At 56.9% G+C, this 13,980-nt stretch overlaps 1 protein-coding gene across 1 annotated transcript in view; it reads right to left on the reverse strand.

Annotated features, from left to right (window-relative positions):
- Positions 1 to 13,980, reverse strand: part of PDE6A (phosphodiesterase 6A) — a 59,825-nt gene that overhangs the window by 17,004 nt on the left and 28,841 nt on the right. Inside the window, exons 9-17 of the mRNA XM_047779033.1 lie at positions 11,324 to 11,473; positions 10,391 to 10,534; positions 7,747 to 7,812; positions 7,385 to 7,531; positions 6,515 to 6,622; positions 5,183 to 5,292; positions 3,240 to 3,327; positions 3,027 to 3,127; positions 2,271 to 2,378 (exon numbers count right to left, since the gene is read on the reverse strand). Of these exons, the coding sequence (XP_047634989.1) occupies positions 2,271 to 2,378; positions 3,027 to 3,127; positions 3,240 to 3,327; positions 5,183 to 5,292; positions 6,515 to 6,622; positions 7,385 to 7,531; positions 7,747 to 7,812; positions 10,391 to 10,534; positions 11,324 to 11,473 (1,022 nt within the window). The remainder of the gene's footprint in view (positions 1 to 2,270; positions 2,379 to 3,026; positions 3,128 to 3,239; positions 3,328 to 5,182; positions 5,293 to 6,514; positions 6,623 to 7,384; positions 7,532 to 7,746; positions 7,813 to 10,390; positions 10,535 to 11,323; positions 11,474 to 13,980) is intronic.

The following is a 13,980-nucleotide window of genomic DNA, read 5'->3' on the forward strand; positions in this document are numbered from 1 at the left end:
GCTAGGGGTTGAATCGGAGCTGTAGCCACCGGCCTACGCCAGAGCCACAGCAACGCGGGATCCGAGCCGCGTCTGCAACCTACACCACAGCTCACGGCAACGCCGGATCGTTAACCCACTGAGCAAGGGCAGGGACCGAACCCACAACCTCATGGTTCCTAGTCGGATTCGTTAACCACTGCGCCACGACGGGAACTCCCTGAAGTTATTCTTTTAAATCGTCCATGCTGTCTTCCTCTCTGCCTTTTTGTGTTTTCTCAATCCTTGAAAAATCCTTGATGCATCTGGAATTGATTTTGCTGTAGGAGGACACAGGGCGCCACCGCTACGGTGGCATGTGAAGTATATTTGGTCTTTGTCCCTGGTCCTCACGCAAAGTTCCCAAAACTCTTGGATTTCATGCGTGATAAGTGTCCTGTCCTTCAAGAAGCCCCCTTGGGGCTTATGCTAATTAAGTGACGTCGGTTGGGTCCCTAGATGGGTTCAGAAAAACCAAGCAAGGAGAGGGATGGAACCTTTCAGCCCCACCCCCCACCCCCACCCGCTGACCCCGGGTAAGGGGAGTGGGAGCTGCCGCTAAGCTTACAAAACTCTTGAGCAGTGAGAGTTAATGAGCTCCAGGGCTGGGGACTCTGCCCCCTTCCATGGGGGCTCGAAGTGCCTGCCGCATGGACCCTCCTGGCCTTGCCCTCTGGACCTTGTCGTCCGGCTGCTCTGTATTCTTTACAATAACCCTTAGAAGAAACTGCTAAGTCAGCTGCTGGTCAGTCAGAGCCCAGGCGGTCACTGGGTCCGAATGGACGCCAGTCCTGGGGGCCGAGCCCTGAGTCCGTGGGATCTGATGCTGCTTCCTGGTAGATGGTGTGAGAATTCAGTTTGTAGGACCCCCAGTCAGTGTTTGCTGAGAACTGCAGCATCGTCTAGTGGTGTTGGGGAAAAAACCCATCAGACCCCCTTGTGGTCCCAACGCCGTTTGTGAGATGACCCCTCTCTCCACTTTGGGCGCAGGCAGGGGCTTCTGGGCCTGTCCACTGACCTGTCCCCTTTGTGCCCAGACGGAACTGCCTTCAGTCCTGCTGGCCCCTCGTCTTTCTCTCCTTTGTCAGAATTTTCTGGCTGTTGCTGCCTACTGATGTCTCCTGAGAGCTGTGGAACCGGCTTCTGCGTCCCCAGCAGAGTAGCTCTTTCCCCTGGCTCCTTACACGAACACGGGGGAGAAGGGACAGCTCTCGGTACTGGGTCCCCGTTCAAGAGGTCAGCGTTCTGTCTACTCCCTCGGCGCTTCTGCAGCACCATGTTGAAAGGGACAGCAGGGCAGCGGCCAGTCTGCCCGGCGGCGGCTGCAGCCAGGGTGTGCCCCCTGCTTCAGTGGCTGTAGCATCGGAGGACCTCTGCGGCGGCCTGGCTGGACAACCTCAAAGCCGAGGGGGGACCGCTGGCCACCTGCCCGTCTTCCCTGGGCCTGTCCCAGCAGCCGCCCCCTCCTCTGCTGCAAGGACGTGCAGCATCTGTGCCCCCGTGAAACCTCATCTCCACAGCAGCACATGGGGCAAACCAACAACACGTCTCTGGGAAGCGCTCAGGCCTTGGCTCCTGTGACATCAATACCCAGTGCCCGCCGTCACCGGGGAGCCAGGGCCCCAACTGGCACAGGCCACACACTCACAAAGGGCCTCAAACAGACCCGTGTCACCCTCACCAGTGAAGGTGAGTCACGGAAGCGCGCTGAGCAAGCTGAAAGGAGAGACTCTCCAGAAACCTCCAAGTGGAGTCCCGTTAGCAGAGCGTGTGCCAGCGAGACACAAATGTCACATAAGCCACGTCACTAATTGTGAGTCACGCAGCTGCTCCGCAGGCCCTTGCCGGTCTGAAGGACACTGCCAAAGGTGACCCTGTGTATTTGGGGGATACTACGTATCACTCAAACTACAGTTGGTCCAGCGCTCTAAGTCGTATCCAAAGCTTTAACGTTATGTCACTTCACCACCCAATTCTGAATTTGAGGATAAAAATACTGCCAAGCGTGTACTTTTTGTGTACAAGGAAGTACAACCGTAGTATCCTGCCTTGCATTTTTGTCCTAAAATACCGATGCAGCATCGCGTCTGCGCAGGGCTGTTCTGGCGAAACTGCACCGTTGCCCGTGTCAGGGGGCCCCCGTTGCAACGCGTCGCAGGGCTCCCTCGCCACCAGCCAGGCCCGTCCGGGCAGCATCCTGCCTCGCCAGCCTGGGCCCGAGAGCATCGGGGTCCAGCCTCGCCTCAACTCACATGACGATCTCCTTCCGAGTCTGCTCCAGCATCAGGTACTGCGTCCACTCCTGCTGCGTCGCGTACGTCTTCGACTCATCCACGATCTTTTGGAACATGGTCCTCTTCCTGCAGGAGGAACATTCCAGTGATGAAAGGCGCACCTCCCGGAACGAGGCAACACCTGGGCTGCGAACACCGGCCCTTTCAGAGAGAGGCTCCCTAAAACAAGAGGATTAAGAAGTGCCCGTCGTGGTGCTAGCATCCATGAGGACGCGGGGCTGGTCCCTGGCCTCGCCCGGTGGGTTCCGCATCCGGCGTGGCTGTGAGCTGTGGTGTGGGTCGCAGATGCGGCTCGGATCCGGCGTGGCTGCGGCTGTGGTGTAGGCCGGCGGCTACAGCTCCGATGCGTCCCCCAGCCTGGGAACTCCATATGCTGCGGGTGCGGCCCTAAAAAGACAGTGTATATATATGCTGATGTGAAAAAGCAGCCCTACGTCTAGCGTTAGGGCTATAATATGATAATTGTTATTTCCTAATGTAACTTTGATGTATCCTGAAAAGCAAACAGAGGGTTCAAAGAAGTAAGGCCTGGAAGCCAAGACCTGGCTCTAACTCGGGCTCTTCCGAGGGTCTGGTGTCTGATCTGAGCAAGTCTTCCCCTGGGTCCCAGTGTCGCCCTCTGTCTAGGGGGAGCTGCGCAGCCAGCCACGTCCGGGCCCAGCGCGGCGCCGGGCCGTCGGGGGCGTCGGGGGCGTCGGGGGGGGGGGCACCAACTTGAAGTAGAGGGCGAGGTCGGTGGCGAGGATGGCAATGTCCATCATGCGGGCCGCGTGCTCGTGCTGCCTGCGGCTGAGGTTCCGGAAGATGTTCAGGCTCTGGAGAGGGAACCGCGGGGGACACGGGGACGTGACGCGGGCAGGCGAGGCGCCCAGCCCCCCGACGCCACCCCGGGCCGCGGGCAGGCCGCCCGGGGGCCCCTCGACCTACCTCATCCCTCAGCAACGTCTTGCCGAACTCCAGGTGGTGTCTTTCCAGGATGGAAGACCCGTGGAGCTTGGCCAGAGGGTTCTGGGACCTGGATGGGAGAGAAAGACACACACACACACACACACACACACACACACACACACACACACACACACAGAGGATCAACGCGGAATGGCTGAGACGACGCGGAGAGACATCCCGTCCCTCACCTCCCGCTTCTGCCGGCAGAGAGGCGGAAGGGCAGGAACGAGAAGGACCTGGCCGCGCAGTGAGGCAGTGAGCGCGAGTACTAGAGAGCAGGTGTCCTGACCCTCAGGCTTTAGCGCTCTCCACATCTGTTCCGAGACGGCACATCTGGTCGTGGACTCCCTAGAAAGTCTGTTGAGTAGTGCGGACCCTTACCTCCAGAAAAAGACGCCGACACACACAGGGCCACGTGCAGTTTTAGAGGTGTATGCGTCTCCATAGCCACCCGTGGACCCTGGCAGCAGGCCACATAGTTTGAAGATCACCAAGCCCCAGACCCTCCATAGCTGGGTCCTGGGGGAAGCCGCTGAACGCCCATAAGCAGTGTATTGGTTCGTGCCTTTATCCAGTGAAGATCTGTTGAGCACTTAGCATGTGCCAAGCTTAGCTTCCCACGAGGTGAGGTGTAAACACAGCTCTAGCCTCGCAGCAGAGGCAGGAATTGAGAAGACTCAGAGAAGCATGTTCTAGAGCTTGTTAATGGCTTACAGGCCGTGGGCCCTGAGAAGACCCTAAGTTTCCGCGTGTATCATGTGGTATCACCTTGTCCCTGCTCTGTCCAGCCCACAAAGCAGTCGTGAGGGCCCACTGAGGCCCGAGGCCAAGGACCCTGCTTCAGGGCCATCTGGACACGAGCTCTGTGTGGGCGGTGGCTGTGTCTGGTTTGCTCACCGTGGGAAGCCCAGCCCGCTGCGCTGGTTTCAGGAGCGTCACAAAGCCCAGGGGATTAAGTGAGAGCCATTATCAGTTACCACCATCTGGGCTTCAGCGAGTTCAGCGGGTACCACAGGAAGGAGGAGGCGGAGGGAGTGATTTATGAGTCTCCTGCTGCTGCTCTAGCAAATTACCCAAACTTAATGGCTTAAAGCAATAGCTATTTATTACCCTACGTACAGCTCTGGAGTTCAGAGGGCAGAGGCAGGACTGCACAGGTGCTCCTTCTCTGGAGCCCTGGGGAGACTCTGTCCCCTTGCCTTTTCCAACCTCTAGAGGCCCCTGTTCTCCCTGGCTTGTGGCCCTTCCCCCATCTTCAAAGCCAACAGTGTAGCATCTTCTGAGCCCTCTGATGTCCCACCTCCTTCTTAAAAGGACCCTTCTGATGACGCGCCCCCCCCCCCCGCCGCCCTCCCGCTTGGATAATCCTATGTGTCACAATCCTTAACTGTTGTAAATCAACTGTAATAAAAAAATTTCTAAATAAGTTAACTTTTCCTGGGGGCGGGGGGAATCCCTAGTCATATCTGCAAGTTTCTTTCGCATGTAAGACAACATATTCCCAAGTCCAGGCATTTGAGTCTGGATGTATGTGGGGCCTTTCTCTTCCTCCTTTCCTCTCTCGTTCCTTCCTCCCTCCCTCTTCCTTGCTTTCTTCCTCCCCTCTCTCTCCCTTCCTTCCTTCCTTCCTTCCTTCTTTCTTCCTTTCTTTCTTTCACCACGCCCATGGCACATGGACGTTCCTGGGCCAGGGATTGAATCTGAGCTGCAGCTGCGACCTGAGCTGCCGCAGTCGGATTCTTGACCCTTGAGGGCCATTCCTGGGTCCGCCACGGGGCTTTACCCAGACCCAAGGGGAGGAGGGAGCGGGAGCCTGTGGGCGGCAGGACTGCCCCTTGGCAAGCGAGTCAGAGCTGTTCAGAGCGCAGTGATCGACCCTGGAGGCGGGCAGCAGGCAGGAGGGCCACTGAGGGCGAACTTACTTCACCTGGTAGAGGTTGTTGGTGCCTCTGTGGTCAACGTCGTGGCAGAAGGCAGCCGTGACCATGGCCAAGGCCTCCAGGTCCGTGAAGTACCGCTTCAGCTTTCCCGTCTGGAAAGGCAGTCGGGGGGCCGCTCAGTCCAGGGCCGAGAGGACGGGTGTGGGGCGAGGGCCCGGACTCGGAGACGGGCCTGACCGTGGCTCTCCCCAGATGTTTGCCGTGATTGGGGGGCTCCTGGGGTGCGGGGCTTTCTGGGCCAGAACTGGGACAGTCGGGGAGAACGGGGCTGTGGGCCGCCTTCTCCTGCGTGACCTTAGCCAGTCCCACAGCCCTCGGGGCCTCCGGATCTCCTTCTGCACATCCAAGGTGGAGGGCCTCAGGCTGGGTGATGGGTGAGTAGCCCTTGCCCTTGGGTTTTAGGATGTAGAGGTTTGCGAACCTGGCCAGACTGGGAAAGCAGGGCTTCCAAACCGTTTAGGCCCCGCCCGGGAGAGTGTCCCTGAGCCTTCCTCCAACACTGGACTCCTTGTTTGCACTGGAGAGAAGGTGGAAGGAACGTGGGGAGGCCTGACGCTGCGGCTCCAGGGAAGCAATGAAGCCCAAGGCGGGGGCATCAACGGCTGCCCAGTGCTGCGACCTCATGCCCCCGAACTGTACACCCCAGCACGGGTAAAATGATATATTGTAGGCTTTGCGTATTTTGCCATAAAAATATATATACACACAAAGAATGTGTTTGATGTGATGATGTATTTTCACATGAAAGAAGGACATGACAGAAATCACTTAACTGGGAGTTCCCGTCGTGGCGCAGTGGTTAACGAATCTGACTAGGAACCATGAGGTGGCAGGTTCCACCTCTGGCCTTGCTCAGTGGGTTAAGGATCCGGCGTTGCCGTGAGCTGTGGTGTAGGTCGCAGATGTGGCTTGGATCCCGCGTTGCCGTGGCTGTGGTGTAGGCCGGTGGCTACAGCTCCGATTCGACCCCTAGCCTGGGAATCTCCATATGCCACAGAAGCAGTCCTAGAAAAGGCAAAAAGACCAAAAAAAAAAAAAGGCAAGAAAAGAAATCACTTAATTGGTTATAAACAAAATAAACGCTGTGTTTTCGTGGGTGAACAAATGCAAAATGTGCCATGGTGTTCTCCAGATACTGGATTGGGAGGGGGGGTGCAGCTCTTTCCAAAACTGTGCTATGCTTCTCTCTCCTTAGGAAGCGTTCGTGGGAAGCAGGCACTCCCTCTGCATGCTTTCGGAAAAGACGGCTGTGGCTTGTGCCCGGGATGCCTGGGGCTGCCCGCTCCCGCCCGCCGCCCACCGGCCCGGCCGTACCACCAGCAAGGAGAACATGGTTTGGCCCACGTTGAAGCCGTGCCGCCAGTTGTGGTAGGTGATCCTGCGGTAGCCCTTGCTCAGCGAGTACATGAACCGCACCAGGGCCTGCAACACACACGTGCGCGCGCGCGGGTCAGGGAGGCGCCCCGCCCAGCCCCCACCCTGCGGGCCGCCGGGGGACCTGGCACCAGGTGCCAAGGAGCGCCAGGCGGACACCTGCGTAGACAACGAGGGTGGTGGTGCTTACGAAAGGAGGCCCGGGGAGGCGCTGACGGGCTGTGTATGCAGAAGAACCAAAGGGTCTCCAACCACGGCCTCTCAGACTCGCGCGCAAGGCTGCCGGGGGCGCGGGGGCGGGGGGGCAGGGGGCACTTATGTAAACAAGTTCGGATTCCGAGCGTGTGTGGATCCGTTCTCGAGGGTGCTGATGCGGTTTGGGGCAACACACTGAGAAGCCCTGCTGGAACCCAAGTCTGGGAAATGCTGCATGGTACCCCCCGCTCCCCCAGCCCCAGCCCCCTGGGTGCACGCCCAGCACACCGACAGAATCCTGTTTTCATTGATTTAAGCCACAGTTCCTGCCCCGTTGGACTGTAGAACCGCTCTGTGCGGGGGAGGGGGCTTGGTTTTTGGCATCCAGGCATCCAGCCGTCGGAACTCGGGGCCTGGGACCCCGCCGCGAGCAGCGCCGCCGTTCAGCGGAACCAGGTGTCTCTCGTGATGAGCGACTCCCCTGCGTGTGCCCGACGGATGCTGAAGGCCTTGGAGCCGCCGGCGCGCTCTTTTTAAAGGCGGTTTGTGGACCGAGTTCAACAGCGAGAGCCAAGGGGACGCAGAGGGGATGGACGTGGCCTGTCCGGTCCTCACCTCCTGGGGGATGTGGAACTTGTCCACCACCCTGAGCTCGTAGTACATGCGAATCCCGCACTTCACCAGCTCCAGCTCCGTCAGCGGCAGGTCGCTGAAGTGGAATTTGCTGATTTCGTATTTCTCTGCGTCCGGCAGCTCTTCTCGCTGCGTGAGACATGGAACCAGGTGACCAGGGCGCATGGAGCGACGGGGGGGGGTCTCTCCCCCTCCCCCTCCCCCGGCCCTGGCCCCAAGCCCGACCCGGGTCTGCCCGGAGCATCAGGGCCAGGTGGCAGGGGCGGCGCTTGGCAGAGATGCTCCGTGCGCGAGCTTGGGGCCCACGCTGGTGGCAGGGGGGCCAGGGCTGCCGCCCGGCTCACCAGGATCTCAGCCAGTTCATCTTCCTCGCACTCCCACGGCTCCTTCCCGTACGTCTCTCTGGTTTTCTGCCGGGGCCCAAAATAGCAGAGGAAAAAAATGCGTTTACTACATCTGAGGCCTAAATCGATCTCTGCTTTTCCGCTCCCTTTCTCCTTCGTCCTTCAAAGGCCCAACAACAGAGCCGCCAACTCAGAGAGGTCGCCGCTCCACATTTACTGACAAGCAAATTCCAGGCCGTGGGCTTTGGAGCCACAGAGGTCTGTCTGCAAATTCCAGCCCTGCCACACCCTGCCGTGTTATGTAATGCCTCGGACACCCCATCTCCTCACCTGTAAGGTGGGGATTATAAAAGCATTTAATTGGCGAATTAAAATTAGATGATGCAGGATTTCCCCTTGCGGCACAGCAGAAATGAATGCGGCTGGTATCCGTGAGGATGCAAGTTCAATTCCTGGCCTCACTCAGTGGGCCAGGGATCTGGCATTGCCGTGAGCTGTGGTGTAGGTCGCAGACGCAGCTCGGATCCAGTGTTGCTGTGGCTGCGGCGTAGGCCGGAGGCTGTAGCTCTGATTCTGTGGTTCCCCTAGCCTGGAAACTTCCATTTGCCTCAGGTGTGGCCCTAAAAAGCACAACAAACCAACCCCCCCCCCAGGTATTGGAGTTCCCTTGTGGTGCAGTGGATTTTTTATTAAGGATTTGGCATTGTCACTGCTGTCTTGTGGGTTTGATCTCTGTCCCAGAAACGCTCAATGCTGCAGGTACAGCCAAAAAAAAAAAAAAAAGGGAAAAAACATATATATTCAGCTAAATTAAATAATGCATATACATCACTTAGAGCCAGGCTTAGCACATAGTAAACACTAGAATTAAATATTGTTGATATTCTTTTTTTTTGTCTTTTTTTGCTATTTTTTGGGCCACTCCCGCGGCATATGGAGGTTCCCAGGCCAGGGGTTGAATCGGAGCTGTAGCCACCGGCCTACGCCAGAGCCACAGCAACGCGGGATCCGAGCCATGTCTGCAACCTACACCCCAGCTCACGGCAGCGCTGGATCGTTTAACCCACTGAGCAAGGGCAGGGACCGAACCCTCAACCTCATGGTTCCTAGTCGGATTCGTTAACCACTGCGCCACGACGGGAACTCCCTGTTGATGTTCTTAACTTTATTATTACTGACTAGGGGGTCCCGAGGCCTTGCTCATGGCCCTGGATCTTCCTCTTGCTGTGTGGCTTGAGGCAAGTTCCTTCCCTCTCTGGGCCTATTTCCCCCTGCGCCACAGGAGAAGTGAACCTGGGCCCCAAACTTGTTTCCGATTTCTTTCTTTTCATTTTTCTTTTTTGTCTTTTTAGGGCCGCACCTGTGGCATATGGAGGTTCCCAGGTTAGGGGTCGAATCAAAGCTGCAGCTGCCGGCCTGCACCACAGCCACAGCAATGCAGGGCCATGTCTATGACCTAGACCACAGCTCATGGCAACACCGGTTCCTGAACCCACTGAGTGAGGCCAGGGATCGAACCTGTGTCTTCACGGATACCTCAGATTGGTTTCTGCTGGGCCAAGACAGGAACTCCTGTCTCCTTTTCTTGACCCAGAGTCCAGTCTATCAACTTTTATCCGGTTCGCCGAGGTTATGCCTCCATAGGGTCACGTATCCATTATTTGGCTAAAATGATGGACAGAGACCAGCAAACTAGGGGTCCGGCATTCCAACCACACGCTTTCTCCTTGAAGTACCTGCTCTCGGGATCAAAACGGTCGCATTTGCTGTGGTACCATCCCGGCTTAGGAAGAGCCCTCTGAAAACGCTGACCTGGGGTCTCCCCCCGCAGAGTCTCTCCCCCCGCAAAGTCCGGGGGCTCAGCTGGGCATCGTACCCTGTGCCCTTCGGCTAATTCGGTTTACTCCTAAAGCCTTGGTCGCTTTGAGACCAGAATCCCAGGAAAGGCGGATGGCTGATGTCCACGCATCTTCGAAAGGACGCCGTCCACTTCCCCCCACCCCCCAGGTAATATTCCCCCCCCTGTGAGGGGCCTGGCGTGCGACCGTCTAGCCCGTGTTGGGTGTCTCTAGTGACAGGCTGCTCACTGCCTCCCGAGGCAGCCCTCTCACGCGATGACAGAGAATTGGCTTCTGACCCTGAGAACGGTTTAGTGAGACCTACTTAATGAGCTGGGTCGTGTGGGGACAAGGGACTTCCCCTTCTGCACCTCGGTTTCTCATCTCTGCCGCGGGGGTACAGTCCTTGCCCCTGCCCCCCGCACTGGGCCACTGTCAACACCGTCAGAGTGAAGCCCCCTTGTGTCCTAGAAAGTGACAAACGAGACGGGGCGTCCTGCTCACATCTGAGCCCTCGGAACGTCGCTGCTCACAGAGACGGGGTCTCGTGTGCGGACCTCGAGGGGAGGCTCTGAGAAACTGGCCCTGTCCCTTGGTCTGCCAGCCAGAGCTTCGTCTCAGAGCAGGGACGGCGCGTGGCGACTGGGTCTCTGGTGCCAGGGTGGCCCCGAGCACAGGGAAAGAGGGCGCTCCCAGAGCCGTCACGCCGAGGCTGGTCCCGGGACGCTAGTGATCCCGCCCTGGCTGTCCCCTCCTAACACAGAGCAGCCGTTTCTAAGGCAGAGACAGGAAAAGCCACCACCCACCAGGATTTTCTGGATTTCTTCATTGTCGCACTTCACGTGATATTTCACCATGTCTTGGAAAATATCCTTCCTGTTTTCGAGTTTGTTCATTGACTCGTAAGTGTCAGGATTTAGGACAGACCAGCCGAGGAACTGAGCCAGAGACTGAAAGGAGAGAAGGGGAGACTCAGCCGCACGACACCCAGGTTGAGCCTGTAACCCAGGGCAGCCCCTCCACAGCTGTTTTCTCAGCTGTAAAACGGTTTTTTGTTTGTTTGTTTGTCTTTTTGCTATTTCTTGGGCTGCTCCTGCAGCATATGGAGGTTCCCAGGCTAGGGGTCCAATCGGAGCTGCAGCCATCAGCCTACACCACAGCCACAGCAGCACAGGATCCGAGCCGCATCTGTGACCTACACCACAGCTCACGGCAACGCCGGATCCTTAACCCACTGAGCAAGGCCAGGGATCGAACCCGCAACCTCATGGTTCCTCATCGGATTCGTTAACCACTGCGCCACGACGGGACCTCCTATAAAACGGGTTTGATGGGCTGCGTGCGGCCCTCCCGAGGGAGATGCTGTGAGAGATGCAGTGCCGGTGGGGGGGGGTCCAGCCCACACCCAGCATCCTTCTCGCGCACAGTGATTTCACGGAAGGGGGTGCGTTGTGCGTCCGTGGGGACCTGGGGTGCCTGTGAACTCCCTACGTGCTGCTCAGTTTTGCTGTGAACCCAAAGCTGCTCTGAAAGGAAACGTTTCTTCATTTTTAAAAAGGGCACATGGGTGTCTCTGAGAGCCGAGGCCATGTGGAAGTGAGAGCCCAGGGCACGCGAGCCGCCCCCATCCCTCCCGGCCCAGGGCGGCGGCTGCGGGCCCCACCCCGTGGCTCTGGAAGCCCGTTGGGCCCTGAGCCAACCCTGGGTCCCCGCGGCCCGAGGCCTCCTTGGAAACCTACCTCCATGAGCGTCTCGTCCATGTCGTCAAACGGTTTCCCATCTTTGCGATTGTAAAACGTAGCCACCCCGACAATTTCTTCCTTCTTGTTCACAATCGGCATCGAAAGGACATTTTTAATCATCCACCCAGACTCGTCCAGGGGCTCTTTCTGCAAGAGAAGAACCGGACTGAGCTTCTCCGGGGACCAGGCTGCAGAGGCGGCGCTGACGGATCGCACGCTGCGTCGTCATCCGATCGGGGCTCAAGGGTCAGGCCTTGTGGGGCGCTGCATGGTTTTGGTCACTGGACGCAGGTTACCCGGCTCTGGGAGGGGACAGCTATGCTGTTTCACCCCCGCGATGGCGGGGCCGCTGCGGGCCAGGCGCGCGTGCGTTGGCCGTTTACACACGCACTGGCCAGGGAGGAAGGTTCCCTTTCAGATAGAGGCGCTCACGGGAGGGGCCCGGCCTAAAAGGGGCCGTGTTGGTGATGCTTATAAATTTAAAAAATTTTTTATTAAAGTATAGTTGATTTACAGTGTTCCTTCAACTTCTGCTGTACAGCAAAGTGACCCAGTCACATATGTGTGTATATATATGTGTGTGTGTATATATATAGTCTTTCTTTCTTTTTTCTTTTCTTTCTTTCTTTTTCTTTTTTTTTTTTTTTTTTGTCTTTTTAGGGCTGCACCCTCGGCGCATGGACGTTCCCAGGCTAGGGGTCAGATCAGAGCTGCAGCTGCCGGCCTCCACCACAGCCACAGCCACAGCCACAGCCACATGGGATCCAAGCCACATCTGCAGCCTACACCACAGCTCACGGCCACGCAGGATCCTTAACCCACCGGGTGAGGCCAGGGGTTGAACCCGCACCCTCATGGATACAAGTCGGGTTCGTTACTGCTGAGCCACCGCAGGACGTCCCCATGTCCTTCTGGGGTTTTCCGTAGTATCTTCCACCACGGTCTTTCCCCAGAGACTGGACACGGTTCCCCGTGCTGTGCGGTAGCACCTCCTGGCTTATCCATTCAAGTGTAAGCGTTTGCATCTACCAGCCCCAAACACCCCGTCCGTCCCCCTCCCTCCCCTCCCTGCTGGCAAACACACGTCTGCTCTCCATGTCCCCATGGGATCTGTTTCTGTTTGTAGATAAGCTCATTTGCGCCGTATTTGAGGTTTCACATACACGGGATATCATATGGTAGTGGACCAATCAGTGAGTATAAACTGTAGCTCTGGCTCCTGGCCTGCCCTCCGTGTTCCTTTGGACTTATCCCTGGATCTCTGCGGGCCTCAACGTTCTCATCTATAGATGGGGACAGTCGTTAGAATATGGGCCTCATGGAATGAATGAACAAATAGAGGTGAAATGTCTTGGTCAACCGTAAGGTACCCTTTCTGAGCCTTTTTCCACCTGTCTGAGCTTCACTCAGATCATTTATAAAATAGACATAACTAAATTGAAAAAATTAATAAAATAGAATGGGGATGACTAGACGAGACTAGGTATGTCTCGGCTCTTTGCCCATTGATTCGCTAAATATGTATTGAATATTTTATAATGGGTAAGAGTCTGAGCTGGAGGCTAGGCGGCCAAGCAAGTGAAAGGCATGGGGGGTGGAGGACAGAAGGGGTCAAGGGAGGCTTCTTGGAGCCGGAGGGTCTTCCAGCTTTTTGCAGGTTCTGAGGTTGTGAAGGTGGCGAGACGATAATAACGGTTTAAGTTGTGCTGAACTCAGCACTGGTGGGGGTGAGTCCCGAGGGATAAGAGTGTAGTCCAGGGAGCCCAGGGCTGTCGTCAGGAAACAAGTTCAAGCCCTGCCTTCCTCCCCACCCTCTGCCTCACCTTCCAGGAAGCCCCTCCCTCTGGAGGCCGGACGAGGACACAGAGTTTAGTGCAAGGGAAAGCGTGTTAAGCAGAGAAGTTACTTGATACAACCTATGTTTTAAAAAAAGGGAGTTCCCGTTGTGACTCAGTGGTTACGAATCTGACGAGTATCCATGAGGAGGTGGGTTTGATCCCTGGCCTCACTTGGTGGGTTAAGGACCCGGCGTTGCCATGAGCTGTGGTGGAGGTCGCAGATGGGCTCAGATCTGCTGTGGCTGTGGCTGTGGTGTAGGCTGGCGGCTGCAGCTCTGATTCAACTCCTAGGCTGTGAACTTTTATATGCCGCGGGTACAGCCCTAAACAGCAAAAAAAAAAAAAAGCTTAGGCTGCTTTGTGGAGAATTTGTTGGAGGTACAAGACAGGAATTTTCTTTTTTAAGGGCCACACCTGCGGCATGTGGAGGTTCCCGAGCTAGGGGTGGCATCGGAGTGGCAGCGGCCGGCCTGCACCACAGCCCCAGCCACGCCAGATGGTTAACCCACTGAGCCAGGCCAGGGATGGACCCCACATCCTCAAGGATATAGTAGGATTCGTTTCCACTGAACCCTGAGGGGAACACCGCAAGACAGGAATCTAAAAACAAGATCGGCTTTGATTCTTTCGAGTGGGTCAGTTGCGGTTAATTGGATGACCTGGACCGAGACAGTTCCACAGGGGTTCTCATCGGGTCCGCAGCACTCGGCAGCCGTCGGGGCTGACGCGGTCAGGGTCACACCGCGAGATGCACGCGTTTAACCTCGCAAGTTGATTTCCTCTGCGGTGTTTCGTAACCGTCTTTAAGGAGTTAAA

This window comes from Phacochoerus africanus, chromosome 4 (assembly GCF_016906955.1).
Source record: "Phacochoerus africanus isolate WHEZ1 chromosome 4, ROS_Pafr_v1, whole genome shotgun sequence".
Lineage (NCBI taxonomy): Eukaryota > Metazoa > Chordata > Mammalia > Artiodactyla > Suidae > Phacochoerus > Phacochoerus africanus.